This window comes from Alternaria alternata (genome assembly GCF_001642055.1).
Source record: "Alternaria alternata strain SRC1lrK2f unplaced genomic scaffold CC77scaffold_48, whole genome shotgun sequence".
NCBI lineage: Eukaryota > Fungi > Ascomycota > Dothideomycetes > Pleosporales > Pleosporaceae > Alternaria > Alternaria alternata.
Window position 1 is genome coordinate 27,819 of NW_017306237.1, and position 23,043 is coordinate 50,861.

The window sequence follows — 23,043 nt, forward strand, 5'->3', positions numbered from 1 at the left end:
CAAGTTTGTATCTCTGCTGAAACATATAATATTTATGATTTCATTATCTTCAATATGATATCGCAAAGCTAACAATACATTACACATATTTGCATACCCGTATCTAATATTACGCCCATCCTGAAGTATCAACCCTATAAACCCAATGAAATTTTTCTTCGAGTCATCGATCCGGAAAGCATCAACTCATGCGCACTGGATATCGCGAAATCCCATTTTGAACGCCTGAATATAAATGCCACACCATGTTTGTTGTCATCAGTACAATGATCGTCGTTTGAGTTTGTTCCTGGTCTTTGTTAGCATGTTCTTGTTACAAAATCACCGTTCGCTAAAGGAATGGACTTACGTAGAGCCCCAGCTCAACCGGCTCTTCGGTCTTGCCGGCTCAACACCCATCGCACTGCGAGGTCTCTCCTTCTTCTCCACGTTCTCCGTCTCAGCTGGGGTTGTTGCCTGGTTCGTCGCGCTCTGGGTAGCGTAATACCGTGGGGTAGCTGGAGAATTACGTCTCGGGTTCGGCGGACGCACAGCCCGAGGTAGCGGCGAGGTCTTGGGCGTAGCAAAAGGTTGAGCACCGACAGGCTTGGACGCAATGGCTGATGCAGCGGTAGAAGGACGAATAGACAGGTTCTTATCCTTGGGTGCAAGCACGCGCCTCAATTTAGACTCTTCTCTCTTGAGAGGCTCTTCAGCCCGTGTCTTCACAGCCTCAGTGGATGTAGAATCAGCCTCCTGGTTCTTCCTGACCATCTTCTGCATCATAACCTTAAGACCTAGACTCCTCCTGCGATTGCTCTTCAGCTCTCTCAGCTCAGCAGGTGGGACGTCGTGCGACATCAAGCTCCAGCGATTCGATGATTCCTTTGGCGAACTCTTGCTGCGGAGGTGTCGTTGGGGTGTTTCTTGGATACTTCCTTCGCGTTCTGGTACTACCGGCATGGTTGGTAGAGTCTCCACGGGTGGCGCCTCCTCTGCATGCTTCGTCAGCGGTGGACTCAGTTCTTGGATGAGTGTCGCACCACTTGAGCGAGCGGATGAACGATCAGTACGCTCCGTGGAGATGACGCGCTGCCGGGTACGTTGCGATCCAAGGCGTTCGTGATCGAGCATGAGCTGGTACTTTGTCGCTTGCAGCTCGTCGATCGATTGCTTCAAGCGTTCGATCTCGTCTTGATCTTGTGTGTGAAAGCTGGCAGCTGCATCGAGCTCGCCCTGTATGTCCTTGACGTAATGGTCCTTCTCCGCAATGGTGTTTCTGAGTAACTCCATCTCTTCGTCCTTGCTAGCGAGCGCTTCCCGTAGCTCAGACACTTGACCCTCCATGCGCTGGAAGTGTACACGGTGTACTACGCTGGGACGCGCAGTTTCCATGTCTTCAGTGACCTCTTTCTCTTGATTTAGCTGCACCCTGAAGGACTCAACTTCCTGCATTGCTGCAAACAAACGTGCATTGGCGTCGCTCAGTCGCTTTTCTAGAGCGGCCACTTCAGCATATAGTCGGAGGTTATCCTGCTGAGTAGTATTGAACATGGCTTCGAGCTCGTCCTTGTCGTGTTCGTCCTCATCAATCGTCGGTAGTCGTCCTACAACAGAGCCGGCCCGACTCCTGGGCTGTGGCTCCGCTTCCGCAAGTTTGACCGTGGCCTCTTCTAGCTGCTCTCGCGTCTGTGTATGCCTTTCCCGCTCCTCCTTCAAGGCTTTCTGAATCTTCTTGGCCATCTCCCATGCTCTTTGTAGTTCAGCTTGCTGGTTGACGACTTCTTCGTTGCTCTTGTTATTGAAGGCCAGTTGTTGTTGCAGCTTTGCAATGACCACGTCCTTGTCTTCTTCAACTTCCGGCGAGGTTCTGCCTTTCCTGACTCGAAGCAGCCTCACTTCGAGTGCATTCTCTCCATCCTCTGATTCCCGTGGGCTTGACTGTCGCTCCATGGAGATCAGCCGCTCCCTCATCAGTTTCAACTGGGCGTCTTTGACTTCCATGATAGTCTTGTGTTGCCGGGCCATCTCTTCCAGCTGGTTGTCGCGATCTTGGATGTTCTTGTCTTTCTGCTCGTTGCCCTTTCGAAGTGCAAAGAGCTCAATGTCTTTCCGATATACTACAGCTTGATGGTCCCGGCCCAAGTTTTGTTTGATAATCTTCAGCTGTTCGCGGAGGCTGGAGTATTCCGCGAAGGTCTGGTTGAGCGCATCGCGTGCGTTATGAAGCTCCTCCTTGGTGACACGGAGTTGGACTTCACGAGCCTTGTGTGCTGTTTTGGATTCAGTAAGCGACCGTTGCAGTCGCAGGATCTCGCTATCTTTGGGGTCCACGGTGGTTGTTTTTGTATCGCATGTCCCTGACTGTGATGACACAGATGGCTCAATTGGCTCGAAATCTCCATCCTCGACGGCTGCTGTATTAAGATCGGACACGATACTCGCATTGGCCTGATCAGAGCGCGTTTGGCTGCGGAGAGTTTCGGAAGGCGAGGGCGAGCGGGGTTGGAGATCTGATTCGCCGTCAGGGTTGGTAGCGCCCGCCGCTAAAACCCGCTGAAACACGTCAAACGCAACCATGACAAAAACCAGTACTAACAAGTCTCCGGCTTCGAATTGATGATTCGTGCAGCTGGCAAGTGCGACGAAGTGCAACGCGTTTGCAATAGACGTTTGATGTCTGCTCGCCCAGGTATCTGGAAGCTGGCGTGCAACGAGGAGAAATGTGCCTGGTAAGGCTGTGACGATGATCGTAGAAAGGGGCGAGTCAAAAGCAAAATCCAACACCCTGCGGCGAACGTCGATCGCAGAATCTACTCCCGATGTGACCCTGAAAGCTCCGGTGTTGCGTGTGCTGCGGAGAAGTTGGTAGACGCCACTTGTGACTGGTCTGTCGCCTTGATCGACGTTAGTTGGCCGTTGTGGCGTCGGAGACGCGCAATAAAGACAAATAGACTGGAAACATACCTGATGTGGTTGTTGGCCACGCGAGCTCAGATGGGTTGCTGGCGGAACACACAGTTGACGCAGTTGTTGAGCCAAGGGCGGATGACAATGTCGAAGACAAGGCAGATGGCTCTGAAGATGTTGATATAGTCTCTCCTGTGACTAAAAGAAAGCTTTGTGATAAAGCAGGGATAGGTCCTGTACCCGTGGACAACGGGTAACGTTGATCAGTATGTTGGGCTTCGTCAAACGCTCTCAGCATTCTGGCACGAGCCAAGCTATGGAACGGTTCGGAGGTGAGACGTGGAATCGAGAGTTTGAATTAGGCGAGTCGAAGAGTGAAGCGGGGTGAGATGCCTGGGTCGCGGTGATAATAGAGTTCATTAAGGTTGACGTCAAATGCTATACGTTGGGTGTACCGGATGCAATCGCCGTAAAGATCATACCACCAGACTCCAAAAAAGACATGAACAGACAAAAGACGAACAAGACGGGGCATTGGTAAGATAAAGGGGAAGCAAGCCCGCATAAATGCGCAGATAACATGAGGGGTTGCAGGTGCCCTGTGACGCCGTGCTCGACTACATCCGTGATGGATATCGCAGCAAAAGTAATGGGATTCAACAGGGATCCCCGCAACTACAGCTCACTGAGCTAAATTTCGAACTGCTTAAACCCCTCGACCAAGCCATCGCTAATCTTGGACGGTATTGCCCATACAGGCAGATAGTGCTGCACCTCATCGAAAGCAGGGATGTCGCCTGTATTGGCGTCCGACCAGAGGCACACAATCCTTCCAGAAAGTTTCGATTGTTCTTTGGCGTTCCAAGCTACGCTAACGTTCCAGGGCTGACCAAATTCGCGATGCCACAGTCGCACTTCCCGGGCCCCGTCCGCACCGACGGGTTTAAAGCGAGAGTCTGAAACAGCGCCGGCGACGCTCAATGCTGTTATGGGCGAGTCGAAAACAATGCGGCATGCGCGCGTATTATGGCCAACAACGCGTATTATCGCTTTGTTGGAGCTGTTGCCCTTCTGGATCGAATAATCGAGCCATTTGCTGATGTATGTGTTGTTGCGGGTTGACGATGCATGCGCTGGCTTCGGCACGACTTTAGCGTCAAGACCCTGCCATTCGCACTGCTTTAGCTCCTTACGCGTCGCGACCTCGGGTGTCGTGCAAATAAGCTGCTTGCCTTGCGCACTGGGTAACTCGCCAACAATGCGTTGGACATAGCCGTCTAAGCCGGTCAAGGACACAATGTTGTCGCCAGTCTCGCAATTAACTCGCTGAACGAAATACACCTTCAAGCGATGATCCCTGCTGAACGGGAACGCCACAAGGTTGTAAATGACAGTTGCCACGCATACCAGGAACAGAAAGGTGGGGATGTGGTACGTGAAGCGGTGGATAAAAGGACCGGTTGGCGCGAGCAGCAGCACCGTAAGCCCTGCGAATGCGAGGTAGATGAACAAGGTCGAATTACCGTCTGATGGCGTCTGGTAAAGGGCCGAGGTAAGAAGCAGACCAACTTGTCCAACTAAGATGATCACGATAGGCGCCAACAGCAGAAGTTGAACGATCCAGATCCAGCTCGGTAATTTGCCGCTCCACTCTTGTTCTCCAGGATACACGTTGCCGAGATCTATTTGCCGGGGTCCTTGTGCATGATCTTCGCCTCCCTCGCTGATGGAGTCTCGCCTGTTGCCGCCATATCTTGTAAATCCGCGTCGATCGCCTCGTAAGAGTGAGGTGGTCTCGGTGGCGTCATCGTCTCCCACAGGACGATCATCAGACCGTGCTGCAGTGGTGCTGCCCGTAAGAGGCCTGCTTGCAGACTCTGAATTGCGTCGCGATTCACTCTCTTGCTCGAAGTGGCGAGCATATGCTGATTTGCTTGGGGCAAGGAAGAGCTCAAGGTAGGAAAGGAGGATGGCTGCGAACACTGCCGCAAAGTAGAAGAGCGCGGGGTAACCGGCAGCAATCTGGTAGTCATTCACGAACACCGTGATGATAGTGAGAAAGACAAAGGAGCCGACGAAAAGCCAGATCAAGGCGTACATACGCTGAAGTGCAGATGGTCGCATAGCATCGGCTCCTCGGGCAAGGAACCACGTGACAAAGACCCATGCCGAGAGCATCATACTGTCGAGATTGTCAGTACAAGATCAAGCGGCATCATGGATGACTTACCTCCAAACAGCGAATGGGCTGCTATACACAATGAAAGCATTGAATCTGACTATGAGATATGCCAATGCAATAACAACAGCGGATGCGGACACAAAGATGATAGGAAAGCGAAAGAAGCCGCGCCAGCCGTAGAGGTGCACCGGATTGTCGTCGTCTGATGAATGCACGTAGGCCTTACGTGCTAATAGGTAGTTCTTGTCGGCCTTAGAAAGACCAAAAGTCAGGCCAATCAGTGTAAGAGGTGCAACAACTAGCAAAGTAACACACAAAGCGAACAGAGTATGCAATTTGAACACAACGAAAACCCTTCCGAAGAGATCAAACCATACACCGTCACTACCAGTTCCAGCGTTGACCCTGCCATTGTCGAGGCTTTCTGGGCCGCTGAACTCGTCACCAGTGATGGAAGCCAGTCCAGATGTCGTGGCTAGAGCTGCTGAAAGCATGTGCCAGACCGAGTTCATTGACGTTTCGCGTGAAGAATCTTCAATCGTGTGATATCGTGCCCTTGGCTCCAAAAACGCAAAGTCCAGACCTCGCATCCCGAGTTCGCCATGGAAGACTTTGTAGTCAGTCTCGCTCCGGACCAAGCCCCTCTTGAATCCATCACCGCTCACGACTGTCCCGAAGGGATACTTGGACTTTTTGTAGAACCTAGTAATCTCGGTATCGGTGCTTCTAAACAAAGCAGCTCTGCCACCGGCTCCAACCCCCTCAAGGTTCACGAACGTGTGGGGGACTTGAGATATCGGGTTTCGCATGAAAGCTTTGGCGCCATTTAGATAGTCTTCTTCGCCGTTGTTGAGCAGCAGTACCACAGTTCTCTTGGGCCAGTTCTTGGACTCTGTAAAGTATGAGAGAAGTTGCAAGATCGTCACGACACCGACGCCATCGTCAGTTGCACCATAGCCACTGCTCACAGAATCGTAGTGGGCATTCACAAGCACACCGCCATTTTCCGAACTACGATCAGTAGAGTTGAAGGGTTCGTCATCGTCAGATCCGCGGATAGCGACGATGAGATTGGTGCCTTCAAAGTAGACAGAGGTACTACCGGACGAAAAGGTCGCATTGGAGGTCAAGTCATTGAACAGCTCGACTTGGCCCTCTCCCAGGTCCTTGGACCTGACGATGCTCTCGATGCGTGTAAGTAGATAATCGCGTACATCGTCATTGGCCTGGCTGTTGTAGGGATGGAAGCGGCGGGTAATGTGCTGTAGGTCGCCCCAAGCTTCGGTGAGGTTGATGCCGGCTGGCGGATTAGATGGGTAGTCTGGTACCGTCAGGTGGGTAACGAGCAGGCCAGCAAAGAGGCCCACGTAGACAACGGTGGTAAAGAAGATGACTGGCCCCGGGGTAAACGAGAAGGGATTAAGGCGGGCCATGGCAGCTCTCGTGGAGCCACGTATCTTCCAAAAGCTCTTGGTAGACGAAGATGACGCAAGACGCGGTGGATTCGGTTGTTGTAGCTATGGCGGGGCGCGTCTTGTGCATTGCATGTGATGGATCATAGCTCCAAGGCGCTAGCCGCATGTGTGCTTAGCAGAGAAGGAAACGCCAAGCATTATGTCATCACCATCACACTGATATTGGCCAAAGTCGGAGATTCGATACGCGCATTCTCGCGGTACACATTTGATTTTGGTATCTGCGAAGAACCACCTCTTACTTTGTCATGGGCCTCGAGGCTCGCATGCCACCGCTCCAGCCGGATGTGGATGCTCTCGACAATGAGGCGTCCCCCATAGTAGAAGCCGCCGCCGAACTGCCAGTACTGACGGCAACACCTACAGCCTACTCGGGATGCTGCCTGGCTCTTAGCAAACCCCTCATCGTATACTTCGCGTCGCTCCTTCCTCAACCCCCATCGCTTGCTCTATCCATCGGAAGCGGCTTTGGCTTGCTCGAAAGTTACCTCATCGTCAAACCTCACGCGCACCACATCGTCGGCGTCGAAGTAGAGCCAAGCTCCAACCAGTATCTGCCTCCCTCAAACCATCGTGTCGTTCACGGTTCGCGCTTCCTCGAGCCGCTCGCTGCGGAAGCCACGACTTGGCTCTTTGTTTACCCGCGACGCGTGGGGCTGGTGCGCGAATATCTGGCAGAACATGGTCAAGGCAGTGTGAAGCGGGTCATATGGGCCGGTCCCAAGGCTGACTGGGATGACTACAAGACTTGCTTCGCAGATTGGCATGTCCAGGAGCAGAGCGCCGAGCTGGTTGGGGGAAGAGCATGGGAATTGATCGCTGTCGCAGACAAAGCTACGCCCTGAGACGATGCATCTCAACGTCAAAGGCTCGAGTGTCTCAGGGTCAATCGCCTCTGCGGCTAGAACTTCAAATTGGCATAGAACCTTGTCACTACTGAGTATGCCGATAGCTGCGCGACTCGCAGGTCATCCCCAGGTGCAAGCGATGTTCATGCCACGATGCTGCGTCGACCAATTGTTTGCGCACTCTTTGTCTCGTTGACCACAACAATGAGGTGGTATTCTTTCGGCGGACAACAACAGAGTGAACTTCATTTTGATGTCAGGTTATCCTCCTTTCACTTGTGTCTTTGCTTGTCTGCCACGACTCAAGTAGGTTGCTTTGTGCCCCTGAGTACATGTGTGGCATCTTCTCGACTTTTGTGCATGTCAAGTGTAGCTCGTCTTAGTAAGACATTTCCTCACAGTACAGTATTACAGGCGTGCATACTGACGATATTTCAAAATCGATACACATACATTCTGGATCCCGCGAAGTCACAAACCATGGCCGCCGCTCTTCCAGGCCTCGCATTGCAAGCTTTTGCAGATCTATGGGGTCAACAACCCGAACTAGCAGCCGGTCTCTACGCTGTGGGTGCAGTTGCTGCTGCTGTGCCACGCTACGTCCCAACGTTTGAGCAAGCCAAGTTCTGGTGTCAAAAGCCTAGGCAGTCGACTAGACCTGTCGCTGGATCCATACCCGTCGCTAGCGAAGCACTTGGCACAGTCAGTGCGACATTCTCTCAAAATCCCCCGCCAGCCGTCGTTGTCATAACGCGATCTGCTTCTCCTCCGCTGGCTTCCGAAGCAATCCTGACATCTAGAGACCGTGTGGAACCTGAAGTATCGGATTCTTCCGCGCCATTCAATTCCGCCTATACTGACTCCGACTCTCCAGCTGTACGTTCTGTCACATCGACAGAGAGCAGCTCATTTCAAGCCCGACCCGCATCCAGCGCTACGGTTAAGACATCGCCGGATGTAGTCAACAAGGTCTTGGGAGCCGTGCCAGCGGAAACACCAAACATATCCTCCGATCATAACGCACCGAAACCATCCATCAAGACCTCCGTTTCGTTGATCGCCGCATCAGACGAAACAGCGGCAAGCTCATCGCGATGCCCTGTTAGATGGTCTGGTACTCAGACCTCAGCACAGTTGGATACATCCTCGGAGCCGGAAGGCGAATCTGCTAGTAACTCCGTTGATGCTGACTCATCCGCATCAGATAAAGAAGCCTCTAACTGTACAAACATGGTCTCTACAGTATTTTCGAACATGTCTTCGTATGGAATACCCACTCACGGAAATTTCACACCGGACGACCCACGGCTCTCCAACGAAGCGACAAAACAAACTGCTAGTGTTGCATACAGCAGTGTTACATCTATAGACTCTGGTGAATTTGGGCAAAAGCTTTCTCGGACATTATTCCAAGTGGTCGCCAATAACTTGCCTGCTGTGTCCAAGTCCTACAAGAAGACGGAGTCTCCCTCAAATGATGACAAGGATCGCAAACCTTCGTCAAAGACGACCTCCAGTCGATTACCATCTGAGCAGTTCCTATCTGAGACTTTGGATGATTTCTCCAGGCTTGGAGAACATCGCCCAGTCTTCACAACGTCAGTAGAGAGACAGTCCAGCGAACCACTCCACGCTTCGCCATTACTAGCGGAATCCGAAAGTATGTCCAGTTTTAAAAGCCGACATGCGTCTGAACAGAGCCATGTGGCACATCGTGCGGAACGAGAGCCTACTGCCTCATCCAACCACAACAACTTCATCAGCTGGTTAGACATTGTGCTGATATTAGTGCCTTCGATTCTCATCGCCACAAGCATAGGTCTTGCGGGCAATGATCCCTTGGACCAGGATCTATATGCCACTCTAGTGGCTACATTGTGTACAGTTGTCGTTGGGTGTCTCCCTTATCTCGATTTCCGTTGGCCGACCTTGCGGTACTCATTCCTTGCCATGTACAGACACTCTTTGGAATCCATCTCCTCCTTCATGGTATATCTTACAGGATTTGTTCGTCAATGGCAGGAAACTCTATCCGGAGTTTTGAGAAAGCAACATGCCGACCACGTTATCGCCGACCGGGTATCATATGCTGTTCTCATTGGGTTGGTGTTCATTGTCCTGTTGATCACGATTAACCAGATGATCACTCGACTGCCCCAACATGCAGAACTAACTCAATGGGAAGCAAATCGCCTTCGTCTGTACAAGGGCTTCAATGGCACCGTTGCCGCCTTGATTGTAGTTTGGTTCAGCGATTACGTCCAGGATTTCATCTTGGTCTTCACCACGACAGGTTTTATATACCTGCTTCATTCGTACTACGGACAGATACTGAGCTTTGCCTCTCGCTCAGTTTTCGAAAGCTGTAGGTTGGTAAAGGAGGCGATGTGGCCATATGTAGCAGTTTACGCCGCTGTCACCGCTACGGTATACCTTGCCAGCCATCCACAGCAAGTCTTCGAGTGCTTTAAAGGTATCAATGGCGGCGTGTCTCTGCCCATCAACCATTGTGCTATCGTGGTGAAATATGGGGCCCTCTCGATCGCTGTGCTTCTCATGCACATACCAATTGTTTCCCGTGGTCTTCGGATTATTCGAGCTCGGATTCAAGAGAGGTACAACCGCATCGCGCACGATCGTCATATTGCTCCATGGCACCCTACACTCGGAGGAGACCGCTTCTGGTTGTCGCTTACTATCATCGTTCTGGGCGCTGAGAAAGTGTCTGAAGTTATGACAGAATGGGCTGTTCCCACTCTCAAGACCGGTGCTATGTTGATCGTCACCCTGACTTTGGCACGTGTGTTGATGCCATTGTGTCCCATGCTTCTCAGCCGCATCTGGGACACTGTACAATCTTGCACAGCAGAACTATCAATGACGACCGCTCACGCAAGTAGAGAGGCGATGCTGACGACTTCTAAACGTGCTTTAACATTCCAAAGATGGTCAGTAGGACTACTGACGCGCATGATATCCGACTCCGTTTCAAACACTTGGGCGATGGTCTCGCTGGCCCTTGGAAAAATTTCGACGAATTCAAGATTCTTCTACAACACAAACATTGAACCTGTCGTAGTTTACATTGATCTGAGCTGCCATAGCAACTGGTGTCAAGGCCGAGCTTGGCGGTGGGTTCCGCGCGCCATAGCCATTGTCTTGGCCACTGTCCTTTGCACCGCAGGATGGGTCATCGCCGCCAGAGCATACCCCGAACATAAGGTTCGTTCATGCCTAAGCTTCGCTGTGAGCTTCATGGCGGTTTATATCCTAGGCACCTTCGGAGCTCTGGGTTGCACGCAAGACTACATCATCGTTCTGATAACCATTCTTGCCATACTAATACACCTCCCGCTTGAGATTCAGGCACCTACCAATGAAACACCTGCTAACGTAGCACTTGTCGATGAAACACCTATCGACGAAGTACTTGCTGCTGATGAGCTGCTTCTCGATGTCATGCCGGCGGCTGAAGACCCGGCTGTGGAAGCACCCCCTAACCCCCCAGCCAGACTGGCGATGAGTGAGCCTGGGTCTGTCGCTCTCCCTTTGCCTTCTGGATGGTGGTGGCAGTCAGTGATAGATTGGTTCCGCATTAACAATGCAGCGCGAGCAGCAAAAGAAAGGGCCATCGAAGAGGCTAGGGTTGCTGCAGAGCAAGAGAAAGCGAGTTTCCGATCGCAAGTTGAAATCACAAGGCAAGATCAGCCCTTAATTCCCACTGATACCGAGTATTTACAGAGGCTTAGAGACTTGATATCTGGAACGAATACTACTCAGCTGCCGAGCAACGAGGATGAAACACAGACAACCAGAAAAGCGTGGAACACTACTCAGCCGTTTCGACCAATCTACATGTATACTGAGCGGGAGTATCAGGCTGCTTTGCGCGGAGAGATGCCTGCGACAGCAATATCAGAAGCTACCTTGAGGCCGCTTGCTGAGTCTGTCCCGACCCCTCTCGCTCAAGATTCAGCGGTTTCTGTGGTTACCAATCTTTCGATTCTCGCTTCCGCACTTCCATCTACGACTACATCCGTACCTGCTCCTCTGTTCACTCCTGCTACGCCTGCCGCACCTGCTCCTCAGACCACAACTATTCTTTCGACCACGTCTTCTCCAGTCTGAGCCGATTCATCATACCCAGCGACTTCTTCCAGTTCTCTGTTTGCATCTGCTCCAACGGCAACACCTGATGTTACGCAAGAGCGCATCGTCAGCATAAATGAAATGCCAACAGAGGTTGATAATCCAGATGCATTCCCTATCCTCATGGCAAGCTCGTCAGACTCCAGACCGCAAGGGGATTGTAATCATGAGACCAGTACCCCAATCGCAACCACGACGACGCCTGCGGTCTTAGACAGAACACCTTTCCACGAGCTTGCCTTCGCGCCCGTGACTGGGCTGGCCGAACCTGGTATGCCGGCCATGGATCCGGGTAGCGAGCAGGGATCATCAAGTCTTCCAAACCCTACGGTCTCAGCATCTATTGTCCAGAGTGCTGAGCCATCTCCCGGTCCAAGCAAGTCACTGGACGAAGACAAGCTTGCTGGCGAGCTGGGGCATACCGGTACAGAAGATAGGATTGGTTTTGTGGAGAACGCTCAGGCGGATGGTCAACAGCAAGGCCGACAACATAATGAGGGAGACAGCGACGATGAAGAAGAATTTAGCTCAAGCGGTGGCGTAACTGGTCTCGATGACAGAACCTTTGAGGAAGAGCCCATAGACGAAACTGAAGGACTAGACGATGAAGATTTGGCGGCAGCTAAACAGCTGCACGAGGAGATGGAGAGTGGAGCTAAACGAAATGAAGCCATTACTTCGGTACAGGCGGCCTCCGATGAAGCACCTCCGCTTACCGACAACTGCGATGATAACGAGCAGACAGGAACTAAAACGGAACAACCGGTTGAAAGGACTCTCATGGATGTGGATCCGGTTATAATACCCTCAACTGCTGGAGACGGCTTTCAAGACGAGCATGGTAATGTGATCGACACACCTATGAGTGGTGTTCCGGAAAATGGTGCTGATATGTTGGAGCTGAAAGTCTTGTCAGCAAATTCTGGAGACGATATAACAATGGGAGGTACAGATAACGAAGAGGCTTCTGATCGGGGCGGAGGAAATGGTGATGAACCTGAGGAAGAAGATGGAGGAACTGGTGGGAACCGGCCTACTTCTGACAAATCATCTGGAGATGGTGAAAAACTTGACGCCAATAAACCATCACCTGTAGCCCATCCGTCGATATCGATGGGTGACATGGTAGGGTGTTCTTCGAGTGGAGAGGGCATTCACGGTGAGATCGTTCTCGACACCCAGATCAGCAATGACGTTCATACCTCCGATAACAAACTTGAATCGAACGACCCGAAGAATGAAGATGGCGGCGATGATAGCAGCGATTGTTCTGAGCCACATGGACGTCTTCAGGCATCCACGGTTGGTGGGACTACTTCAGCGGCACCATTCTCCAACGCTGGCGGAGCCATTGCTGCCGCTGCGGATACTACCATGATGGAAAACGACGAAGACAGTGAAATGATTGATGTAGCTATCATAGGCGAAGCCGAGATGGGCAATGCTGGTTGCAATGCATCTGCATCAGCGCAATTCAACACTACTGGATTGCTGAAAGCGATTCAAGCCTCTCAGAGTGCAGACAGTCAACCAAATGAGGGTTTTACGACTCCATCTGGTATGGAGGGAGGGCAAGATCATATCACTGACGATGATGATGACTGGGACAGCATCTACGCTAGTGCCAATGGTCATGTTTCCTCTCCCAACATGCCGAGATCTTCGACTGCGCAAGACCCTCCTATCGATCCGTCGGGTACATACAGCCCATTTTCGAATGTAAGCTCCGGTGACTCAGACGGAAATGTCTCTTCATCTCATCAGATCGATGACTTCGGAACTGAACAGCTTGCACAGATTGAGGCCACGAAGAAAGATAAACAGATGCAAATAGATGTACAAAGAGATCTTGGTTTGCCTTTGAATGGATACGTGCAACTACCAGGTATCAGAAACCAGAGTCATGATGACATTCGTAGAGCCGATGACAAGCACGGAGATCTTACCGCGGGGATTATGAGGATCGAATACAACAACCATGACACCGACTATCAACAGACACACGGTATCGACCACGACTTTGAGACCTCACCAGATACTTCCCCAGGTGATGTTCAGCTCCCGACTGCCGTCGACGATGAAACCAATACCGATACCGATGGTCTCAATTGGACGGACATCAGGCCCAAAACGCGCCTGGTGCAGCTCTGGGAAGACAGACAGATCGTCGACAACCCCGATTACCCACCTCATCGATCCGCGGGCATGAGGCCATTAGAGACAACATACGGGCAACCATGCCAAATCTTTCGAAAAGTCGACATGGCAGCATATGAGTTTTTCGGCGAGAATCACGAAAACTTCCAATATGCCCAAGAAGGGGTCGATTGGTTCCATCCTGAAGCCGAAGGTGCCGAGCCCCGAGACGAACTTGAAGGGGAAGTTGGGGAAGAGAACAATATTGCTGCAAATGAAGTAGAAGGTCGCGTGGATGACGATCTCAGCGCAAGAGTCGCTGCTTCCAAAACTAGATCCAATGCCGCTTTCCGTTTCGACTACTCTGATAGTGAATCAACGTTGTCAGATCCACCTGACAGCACCGACCTTGATACGATTGAAGCGAACTTGCTAATGGAGGAAATGGATCGCAAGATACCGGTATTGAAGAATGGAGGTAGAGAGCTTATCGATAACTCTGCGCCAGTCAGCGAAGAAGCTTACCCCAGTAAAAAGGGGAATAGCGTTAGCGCATCCTTACCTGAAGACGATGGTACTGAATCCGATCTGATAATCACTGACGCGACAAGGGAAGAAGCGGCGAGATTTGGCTGCACAACTGACAGTCAGATTCTGGACTTTATGGAGAGCATCGATCGACCAGAAAAGCGAGAGGGTGGTAGATTTTTGACACCGAAGTCTCGGAAAGATCGGAAAGGCATTAGTACGGGATCTTCCACGTCCTCAGCCGTCATGTTCTCGCCTCTACAAGCTCCAGCCCAGCAATCGATGCCGAAAAAGCGCTACAACGGCCCAGTATCTTTAAACTTCGATGAAGGTGACGTCCAGCCTCGACTCAAACCAGCACCTCCTATAACCAAAAATCTTCTCGAAAAGATGGCGGACTTCAACTCGGATCCGGTAAAGCGGGCTGCATTACAAGATATGGCAAACAAGGTTGGTGACACGTCGAAGATTCAATCACCGGCTTGGACGTCTGCAGTCGCTACTAATAACAGTCCCTTCGCATCGAAGTTCCAAGATGCATCAAATTCGCCCCGATTGCAGAAGCCAAATTCCACTTCGCCATCGTCCTATCCCAGACCATCGATATCATCTAGTGGTTACGACAGCATCCGCGCCTCGTCGCTCCCTTTCGATCCGTCAAAGCCACGTCCGTACGTACCAGAAGGCTTCGATCCAAGCGTTTTGGATAGGTTGAACAGCACGAATCCTTTTCGTCGATCGTCGAGTACCAACGCGTCGACGCCATCTTATCTCCAACGTGATGCTATTGTCTCTCCGACCAGGAGGCTAGGTTATCGACCCATGAGGCTACCGGAGACCACATTGTCGACGTCGGATGATCCGTTGATAAGGAGTTCCGCTCACAATCCTTTAGACACCTCGATAGGAATGGCTGCTCCACCAGTAAACCCACCAAGTTATGATTCTCTACAGCCTGCAGCAGGCATGGCGTCTGAAATCTCGTCAGTGGGTTCGGTGTCTTATGACCACATGCAGCCTTCTGTAGGTTACACTGCCCAGCCAGCTATGAGCGATGCAAATGAATTATCAAATGATTCTCCGAGAAGCGCACACCAATCATCAGCCCTTCCAACTACTACAACAATAGATCCAAACAGGATGGTTGACATCGATAGTGACCCATGAGCTCTGCTGTCAGCCATGAAGGATGGTACTTTGGAATACGATTATGCAGACACGACTGGATCTCACGAGGATGTAGCATCACCTTCAACTGAAATTACTGGAAGTAAAAACCTGGACATGGAGCGAGCTTCAAGCACTGCGTCGACGCGATCTAATGCGAAGAGCGATCGTGCAAGCAATCGTGCTAGCAACCATAGCAGTGATCATGACGGCAATCATAGAAGCAACAATGACCGCATTTACGTTGACAAAGGAAACGAAGACGATGAGTGCTGTGATGGCAATGACAGCTACCATGACGACAATTATGGTGATGTGCCTCAAGAGGAAGCTACATTGATCATCCCCGGAGAAACTTCACAGCCGAACAATTAAGCGGGAAAATTGCGAGATGACGAGTGAATGGAGGCTTAAGGCGATTTCAAGAGGACCAGCATGTTGCAGGTGACAACAACGATATCCAAATGAACGACTGTAGCCTACTCATAGACACGGACAACTCTCCTCAGTCTCCTTTTCATGAGTGTAAGCCAGATAGCCTATGTTTGATAACCGAGTGATGCTAGTCTTCTTAGTGGTAGCTGACTAGATCCAGTTCAGAAACCAGCTAGAGGAATGAACCATGCCTCAATGAACGGGCCTACTTCTTTGGATTATATAACTTCTTCAGTAACCAGCCGCACACCATCTGCTACAGTCAATCACGGTGGAATCAGTTATAAACTTACCCAAGAGCAGGGAATGAAAGGTTTTGAGAAACGATACAGACTATGATGACTCCACAAAAAGACAAAATGATGTAAAGGGCTCCCGCCACGTTACAATAATGAGCTGCGAAAGCGACAATTGTAGAGATTTTGCGTTCGAAGCTCTTACAATTCTCGCGGCAGAAGAGAAGAAGTAGAGAGACAACCATTCAGGTAGCTGATTCAAAAAGCAATGAAAGATTAGCCAGTAAAAGGTAGACGACTTGACGACGTGGCACAATAGAAGCTACCAATCAAACCCTCGGCAGAACGGGCATCTCGGGATCATAGTCATGTCGCGCTTGTCGACCAGAAAGACGTATCACACAGCCCATCAGCGTTTTTTCCGGTATCGGCGATCCGGTACGAGATCTGGTACCGAGGTCTGCCTACCCAGTATCTCCATATCTGAAGTGCAAGTCCTTAGATCCGTACAGCGGTGGCCCTGAGGATGAGGATAACATGTGGGAGGGCGAAGGTAGTCTTCGCCCCCACGAACATCAAATGGTTTCAGCGTCTGCTTACTATTCTTCAACCAAGGAGGGTGTGTGGGTCAAGTTGGATCATATGGCACAGCCAATCTACGGTGACCCATTGCTTCCAAATTTTGGACAGCAGTATCATAATGACGACTCAGCGCGAGACGTTTTGTATCCAGGTGGCGCAGAAAAGACGGTACGAACTAACAGTTAAAAGCGTATTTCGGAACACAAAGTTGTAAGCCCCAGGTTGACTATTACCTTATGCTTGCAGACTTTTATGGATACAGTGGGCTCTATGTCAGTGGTTTGGCATCCTTTGGGATTTTTTGAGATCTGTTGGTCGCAAAAATTTGGTCCGATTGCGGGATTAATTCTACACCATATTTCTCCTTCGCGTCGAGCTGGCAACATTGGAAGAGAGGCTAGCTCATGTGGTAGTACCGTTGCCTTTGAAGAAGGAGCCATCTCATTTTGTTATTGGTACCTGCCACAACCCTTAGCGTACTTGATATATAGTCAGCATCCTCCGTAGCATCAATCCATCAATCCATCACTCTTATACTCCAACGGCCTTCCACCCATCAACAGCATCATAGCTTTGTACTCACCTTTTCCGTTGAGATCAATCATCACTCCGCAATGAAATCCATACTCCTCCTCCTCCTCCTCCTCCTCAGCTTCTTCGCGCTCTTCGCTACCGTTGCTGTTGGTACAGATTGGAAATACCAAGAGGGTGGTAAACAGCATGACAGAGGGTACAGACAAGGGGATTGGGGCGAATGCGGGCAGTGCCATCGACACTACTGGGCGTGCTACACAGTACGTATCTAATCTTATTCTGAAGCCTTTTCGTGTCCGATTTAAGGTTGTTAATCATTTCCAACAGGACTGCACCAACGGAAAGGAGTATGGAAACGAGCATGGGAACGACCTCCGTTATCCCAACCAGGAATGCCGCTCACTCTGCCAGCAATGGGCCGAATCGAGCGTACATTGGTGCACGAAGCATCAATGCAAGCTCCATACCGGGAAATGGGGAGAGGACGAATGGCATAGTCAGGTACTTGATCACCAGAAAGCAACAGTGTGGAGGGTTTGGCTAACTTCAACGTTCCTCAAGCTGCATGGATAATGAGTACAAAGACCACCGGTAATTCGAAGCCACCGATGCAGAGAGACAGGGATGCAACATGGTTCACAAGGTTAGCCACCTAGATATGCTTGCAAAGAGTTTATGGCTAGGAAGCATGCACCTATTAATCGAAAGAGGCGGGATGTTGTAGCTCTTGCTTTCTTCACGATTCATCTTTGATGGTCTTCTGTATCTAGTGATGCGACTTGAGAATTAAATGGAGGCGCTCTCTCAATCCATAAGAATAATGCGCGCATCTGGTGACGGTCATTTGCAATGACGAGAAATCTTGGAACCATCGACCACACTAATTTTCTCACATCCAATCTCTCTTTGAAACCGCTCCTCCATCGACAGCTTACAATCGCCACAACTGCTCCAAGAAAATACCACAGTGATCAGAATAGCGATACCATCATATCATTCACTGTCTTTGCATTCAAGGGTAAACCGCCTATGCCAATATGATAAACTTGTTGAAGGTTCTGCTGCAGATTCCGTTATTGATCCACAAAAGAACAGGTGCTAGTGGGCGTTTTCGAGATTTGGATGAGTGGTCTTGCAAGCTCACAACTTCGGGGCTTGTTAGTCAAGGTTTTAGATATCAATTCAAATGCCCAACGTATGCTTTCCAAATGTGGACAACGAGGCTATTATGATATATATGACTTAAGCGACCTTACGTGCCTTACACTATCGAGAAGCAGAAGATAACTATGACGTGTCTGATACGCAGACGATAACATGTTGCTGATGTAAAACCCCGCAATAATCTATTGATTTGTAAGAACTCCAGGAACATTCGTATGATAGCACTCCTCTACAACCGATCTCCAGTATCGTGATACAAACCAATTAGCATTGAAATCGGCTTTATTTTATTTGGAGCAAGGGAGCACAGGTATCATCTCAACATCTTCAAGACACATTACTGCTTAGATATACGTCGACATTACTAGTCCTGTGTCTGTATCTCGCCACCTGTAGTTCAATCGGTCGGCGCCACTGTCCTTACGAATTCTTGCCCACTATGGAAGTCAGTCCACCCACAAAGCTAGCGGCAGCATGTGTTAAAATCTGCACACTCCCTTTCACCTCTCGCTCTTGTTCATCGACTTCAAACCATTGCGCCATCTCTGCTTATCCTCAGAGCCGACATAGATCACCCAAAGCTCATTCTCGTTATCCAAACCGCACCCCAGAGCCGACATGAAGCTCATCACCGTTTTCATGGCGGCGCTTGGCTCCACAGTCCTTGCCAACAAAGATCCTGTCGACAAGGCACCCTTTTGGCATAGTTGCAACCAGTGCGGATACGAGTGGAACGATTGCCTGCTCGTAAGCTCCCCTCACACATACTCATCCACTATCTCTATTAGCTCACTAACTATGATCAAGCGACACAACCCTACTCGTTCGCCATACCTCGATCCATTTTGGGATGCCGCTTGTGCGGAAGAGCTCTGCAACAACGACGACGACCACCTAGGCTGGTGGTGCTGGCACAATTGCTATTTCCATCAGGGTTCCTGTTTTGCGTATGGCCGAATGACTGATAAAGGGGGGAAGTATGAGGATAAGGGATTTTCTCGTGGCGAATGAAAGCTAGACTTCTCACGCTGTAGGTGCATAGGTAGATGTTATAGAAGAGTGCCAATCACAAATAGCTGACCAAATACATCTACCAAAGAGATGGCCTTGAGTACAGGTGACCGCAAACAACACAAATGAAACCCAATCTCTAGGCAACCACCGGTCACTTACCGCTCACTCACCTTGCTGTGCTTTTCTCAATGAAGCCTCGTCGACAACGCTGCGAGCCCGCTTGTTTGCCTAACGCGTCGCTGCTCTCTCTCACCTATCCACCAAGTATATATTTCTGCGATCTTGCCTTCCATTTCTCTCCTCCAACTCCACCATCAACTCGATATTCAGGACACAGTTTACACTTTATCACAACCAATTGAACATCAACCACAACAACAAGCTTGCCAACATGAAGCTCACTGTCCTCGTTCTAGCAGCCGTCGCCACTGTCGCCTTTGCCGGTGGTGGTAGTAAGAAGAACGACGACGCTCTCTGCGCCGCGTGCAGGGACGTGTACATGCCTTGCAAGCATGTAAGTAAACACTTTCACATGGAAGCACTAGTGCACATTCTACACAGAAAGCTAATTGTATAATAGAAATGCGATACATCTGATCGTACCGTGCTTTGCGAAACCTATTGCGAACTTGAGGTGTGTGATCTCAAGCCTAAGGGTTTTGATAAGCCGTGCCACCCAACCTGCATCTATCCCAAATGCAAGAACAGGCCGTAAGTTCTTCTGGACAACCATGACGCACTCGCTGACTCAAAGGTTAGCGGCCATGACGAGAACTAGAGTACTCAGCGATCAACATTCACCTCCAAACGATAACGAGTGGTGCGCACGGAACTGGCCAACACTGAGGGTGAGATGAAGAACGATGGATGCTGAATATGTTCTGCAATTGCGGGTATGGGAACAGGAGCAAGGACTGGACTAAGGAACACGATACTTGGTCGTCCGTAATGGTAGATTAGATGATATATCAATCATGACTTTCTAATGACTGAGCTCTTGACTTTGAAAGTGACTGAGTCAACCAATCGAGAAAGATGCCTCTTGCTGATTTGGCAAGGCCACTTTGATTTTTGTCTACCGCGAGCTTCAACTCAGCTGGTAACTCACTAATTGCTTTGCATTTATCGTCAGAATGTCCTCTAGTATTGGATTCTTGACATGGGAGGACGAAGCTTGAGCGCTACTATCACATTTCCCTTACCGCGAAAGTGTACCGTTGAGCCTCTACTGAGTACATAGCATCTATCGATTATAAGTGCTTATGGAATTCTCATTATATGTACTACTTGCTACACCGTCGCCGCTTGCAGATTCAATCACTGATACCGCGGTGATTAGAGATCAGGGTTGAGTACGTAGAATCCAAGAGCAGCCACATATCCTCTTCCTCCTCTGTGTCATTGCTCAAATTCCTTGTCTGAGATGTGATCTCCAAGTCTCCTTCGCATTGATAGCATATGGTATGGCTCTAGGTAACTCATTGCAGTTGATCATCACCGCCTTCGTCCTTTCTGCTAGCAATTTGTCGGGATATCCGAACATTGAATCCGTCATCAGCTTGTTTCGAGCAATCCCCACAGCTATCCTTGCTCGATACTGTTTAAACCATTTGAGCCAGCCGCGCTTCGACCGCTAGCAACCGTTTCACTATGTACGTTGTCGCACAGATCACTACCTTTCCACTGTTGTGTAACAATTCTTTCACCTGCTCGATGCCTAACCGCAGCCTCACCTCTTCTAGCATACATCTACCACTACTTTGTCTTCTCTCTTTTCTTCTAATCCGCGCCAGACTATCTCCTCAATTCCGTCGAACAGCCATCGTATCCCACATAACCAAATCACTTCATTAAATTCAACACCATGAAATTCGCAACCTCCATCCTCACTCTCGCCCTCGCTGCCCTCACCGTGGCCACTCCCCTCGCCAACCCCAGCCCGGTTGCCGATCCCGTCGCCGCACCCCAAGTCACCCCTCCACCAGTCGACAAGCCCAACTGCCGGGACTGCGACAACAACTTTACCAAGTGCCGTCTTGTAAGCACATCCTTTCCATATCCCCCTCCTTGCTCCACTTTGTACTTCTTACTAATAGAAACTTGCCAAATAGTCCAAGTCATGCTGGTTCAACCCTCAGGCTTGTGACCAGACTTGCCGTGCGGATACCTGCCGCCTGTTTGACGGATTCTGCAAGGCCAACTGCGGCTACACAAACTGCTAGACGGCTGGTCAAACTGCCGGTAACGCATGACTATAAGCTGCTGAAGGTCGGAGATGCAACAGCTGGTACGATTGCCATTTAGGAAAACAAAAGGTTCTTGACAACAGTCTTTAGTGGCGGTTTTCGGCCGGCGGTGGATGGTGATGGTTCTGCTATGGGGATGTTGAACATGGGATTAGCGTTCATGGATGACTTGAATGGATATGAGATAGAGATTGGCGTTTCCTGATAGGCCCTCGCTACAGTCCGTGCGCACCCAACGAGCCAGTTCAGTCAACGAGCCACCCCACCAAGATCAGACGACAAAAAAGATAAGGTTATTAAGCCACCTACAAAAGCTATTATCGTGAGATTTTTTAGTGTATTAATATATAGACGCTACTAAAGCGTTTGCACTACTTGTATCTCGCTAGTATCTTAATTTAGCGGGTGTGCAGGCTAAATTTAGGTAGAGAGGGCGCCTAAGGCAGACTATTAACTACCTAACTTAATAGAGCAACAACACGACAACACTTTGTTATTTTCTTTACTAGCTTAGCTAAGGCTTCTCGCTTACGCTTATTTACTGTATTATAAGTTTTTTTTAGTATTATAGCTTGTTATTGTAGCTTTTTAAGTTCTTGTGCAGCAGCTTTCTTCTTACGCTGCTGTAACTACTCTGTATCCTTAGCAATTTTAGTTTATTGTTAAGCTACCTTTACAGCTTCTTAAGAGCGCTTTTTCTTAGCTGCTTCTACTGCTTTTCTCTCTCTATTATAAGTTTTTTAGAGTTGTTGCTCTACAGCTTTATCTAGTTCTGCGGCCTTGCGCGCGCGGAGACTAGCAAGCTTCTTAGGACTATAGAATACAGCTCTGCTGTGCTAATTGTTGCTCTCTTAAGTAGTTAGTGTTGTTAATTTAGACAGTTAAGATCTTATAAGGTTAAGTTTAGCGCGAAGCTCTGCGTTTTAGAGGCAGAGAAGCTTATTATTAACTTGTAGTAAGTGTAGGCCTTAGGACAGCTGTTTAGCTTTAAATTTAGCCTTGTTAGCTACTGCAGCTTTAAAAATTTTGCGTAGTTAAGGCTAGGTATTACTATTACCTTGCTCCCTTATTCTTAGCTTATTATCTTATTATTGTAGTTAGTTATTAAAGCGTTAAAGTACTAGATTAGCGTCTATTAGCTATACGCCTGTAGCTTAAAAACTCTTTAATATAAAATTGTAAGTTATTATAGAGCTCTAAGCTAGCTAAAAGTTACTATAGAAGTTGCGTTTAGTAATCCTTAAGATGCCCTAGGTACGCTAGAGGCGTTAGGTAAGCTCCTTAGTGTAGTGTTTTAAGAGTAGCGAAAAGAGCATAATATCTAACAGCTGCAAACTGTGTGTAGAATATAGTAGGTACACTATAACTATAATGCGTTTAGCTTTATAATACTCTAAAAAATCTAGCGTAAGGTAGCTAGCGTAGCTGTTAAGGATTAGAAGGCGCTATTATTAGTAA

At 49.5% G+C, this 23,043-nt stretch overlaps 11 protein-coding genes across 11 annotated transcripts; 8 read left to right on the forward strand and 3 right to left on the reverse strand.

Annotated features, from left to right (window-relative positions):
• Positions 1 to 258: 258 nt before the first annotated feature.
• On the reverse strand, positions 259 to 3,187 carry CC77DRAFT_1014968 (hypothetical protein; the record flags this gene model as incomplete). The annotated part of the gene is made up of 3 exons (XM_018523931.1): positions 259 to 289; positions 350 to 2,876; positions 2,947 to 3,187. The coding sequence occupies 3 exons, from the start codon at positions 3,185 to 3,187 to the stop codon at positions 259 to 261; spliced, it is 2,799 nt and encodes a 932-aa protein (XP_018378695.1).
• A 392-nt stretch (positions 3,188 to 3,579) lies between these two features.
• CC77DRAFT_1068026 (putative zinc metalloprotease) lies at positions 3,580 to 6,504 on the reverse strand (the record flags this gene model as incomplete). The annotated part of the gene is made up of 2 exons (XM_018529064.1): positions 3,580 to 5,071; positions 5,120 to 6,504. The coding sequence occupies 2 exons, from the start codon at positions 6,502 to 6,504 to the stop codon at positions 3,580 to 3,582; spliced, it is 2,877 nt and encodes a 958-aa protein (XP_018378696.1).
• Positions 6,505 to 6,794: 290 nt separating this feature from the next.
• Positions 6,795 to 7,391, forward strand: CC77DRAFT_1068027 (hypothetical protein; the record flags this gene model as incomplete). The annotated part of the gene is made up of 1 exon (XM_018529065.1): positions 6,795 to 7,391. The coding sequence occupies one exon, from the start codon at positions 6,795 to 6,797 to the stop codon at positions 7,389 to 7,391; it is 597 nt and encodes a 198-aa protein (XP_018378697.1).
• Positions 7,392 to 7,605: 214 nt separating this feature from the next.
• On the forward strand, positions 7,606 to 11,916 carry CC77DRAFT_675553 (hypothetical protein). The gene is made up of 4 exons (XM_018532719.1): positions 7,606 to 7,776; positions 7,832 to 11,092; positions 11,144 to 11,669; positions 11,720 to 11,916. The coding sequence occupies exons 2-3, from the start codon at positions 7,875 to 7,877 to the stop codon at positions 11,520 to 11,522; spliced, it is 3,597 nt and encodes a 1,198-aa protein (XP_018378698.1). The 5' UTR covers positions 7,606 to 7,776; positions 7,832 to 7,874; the 3' UTR covers positions 11,523 to 11,669; positions 11,720 to 11,916.
• On the forward strand, positions 11,625 to 14,821 carry CC77DRAFT_1068029 (hypothetical protein; the record flags this gene model as incomplete). Its single annotated transcript, XM_018529066.1, has 2 exons — positions 11,625 to 14,657; positions 14,720 to 14,821. 2 exons carry the CDS (start codon positions 11,625 to 11,627, stop codon positions 14,819 to 14,821), a joined length of 3,135 nt encoding a protein of 1,044 aa, XP_018378699.1.
• Positions 14,822 to 15,389: 568 nt separating this feature from the next.
• Positions 15,390 to 15,749, forward strand: CC77DRAFT_1068030 (hypothetical protein; the record flags this gene model as incomplete). Its single annotated transcript, XM_018529067.1, has 1 exon — positions 15,390 to 15,749. The coding sequence occupies one exon, from the start codon at positions 15,390 to 15,392 to the stop codon at positions 15,747 to 15,749; it is 360 nt and encodes a 119-aa protein (XP_018378700.1).
• Positions 15,750 to 17,241: 1,492 nt separating this feature from the next.
• CC77DRAFT_1014971 (hypothetical protein) lies at positions 17,242 to 17,817 on the forward strand (the record flags this gene model as incomplete). The annotated part of the gene is made up of 3 exons (XM_018523932.1): positions 17,242 to 17,421; positions 17,489 to 17,662; positions 17,746 to 17,817. The coding sequence occupies 3 exons, from the start codon at positions 17,242 to 17,244 to the stop codon at positions 17,815 to 17,817; spliced, it is 426 nt and encodes a 141-aa protein (XP_018378701.1).
• A 1,030-nt stretch (positions 17,818 to 18,847) lies between these two features.
• CC77DRAFT_1026779 (hypothetical protein) lies at positions 18,848 to 19,372 on the forward strand. Its single transcript, XM_018526324.1, has 2 exons — positions 18,848 to 19,072; positions 19,133 to 19,372. Exons 1-2 carry the CDS (start codon positions 18,944 to 18,946, stop codon positions 19,334 to 19,336), a joined length of 333 nt encoding a protein of 110 aa, XP_018378702.1. The 5' UTR covers positions 18,848 to 18,943; the 3' UTR covers positions 19,337 to 19,372.
• Positions 19,373 to 19,730: 358 nt separating this feature from the next.
• Positions 19,731 to 20,117, forward strand: CC77DRAFT_1068033 (hypothetical protein; the record flags this gene model as incomplete). The annotated part of the gene is made up of 3 exons (XM_018529068.1): positions 19,731 to 19,853; positions 19,920 to 20,050; positions 20,099 to 20,117. The coding sequence occupies 3 exons, from the start codon at positions 19,731 to 19,733 to the stop codon at positions 20,115 to 20,117; spliced, it is 273 nt and encodes a 90-aa protein (XP_018378703.1).
• A 770-nt stretch (positions 20,118 to 20,887) lies between these two features.
• CC77DRAFT_1100899 (hypothetical protein) lies at positions 20,888 to 21,561 on the forward strand (the record flags this gene model as incomplete). The annotated part of the gene is made up of 2 exons (XM_018530100.1): positions 20,888 to 21,377; positions 21,451 to 21,561. The coding sequence occupies exons 1-2, from the start codon at positions 21,204 to 21,206 to the stop codon at positions 21,559 to 21,561; spliced, it is 285 nt and encodes a 94-aa protein (XP_018378704.1). The 5' UTR covers positions 20,888 to 21,203.
• Positions 21,562 to 22,853: 1,292 nt separating this feature from the next.
• CC77DRAFT_951349 (hypothetical protein) lies at positions 22,854 to 23,030 on the reverse strand (the record flags this gene model as incomplete). Its single annotated transcript, XM_018535373.1, has 1 exon — positions 22,854 to 23,030. A coding segment is annotated over one exon (177 nt), but the record flags the coding sequence as incomplete, so codon positions are not given.
• Positions 23,031 to 23,043: the final 13 nt, after the last annotated feature.

Excerpts from the sequence above, each read along its gene's own strand:
- CC77DRAFT_675553 (XM_018532719.1), top strand. The coding sequence starts at position 7,875 with ATGGCCGCCGCTCTTCCAGGCCTCGCATTGCAAGCTTTTGCAGATCTA. Across the intron at positions 11,093-11,143 it reads TCGCAAGTTGAAATCACAAG|AGACTTGATATCTGGAACGA; the intron begins GCAAGATCAGCC and ends ACAGAGGCTTAG.
- CC77DRAFT_1026779 (XM_018526324.1), top strand. The coding sequence starts at position 18,944 with ATGAAGCTCATCACCGTTTTCATGGCGGCGCTTGGCTCCACAGTCCTT. Across the intron at positions 19,073-19,132 it reads AGTGGAACGATTGCCTGCTC|CGACACAACCCTACTCGTTC; the intron begins GTAAGCTCCCCT and ends ACTATGATCAAG.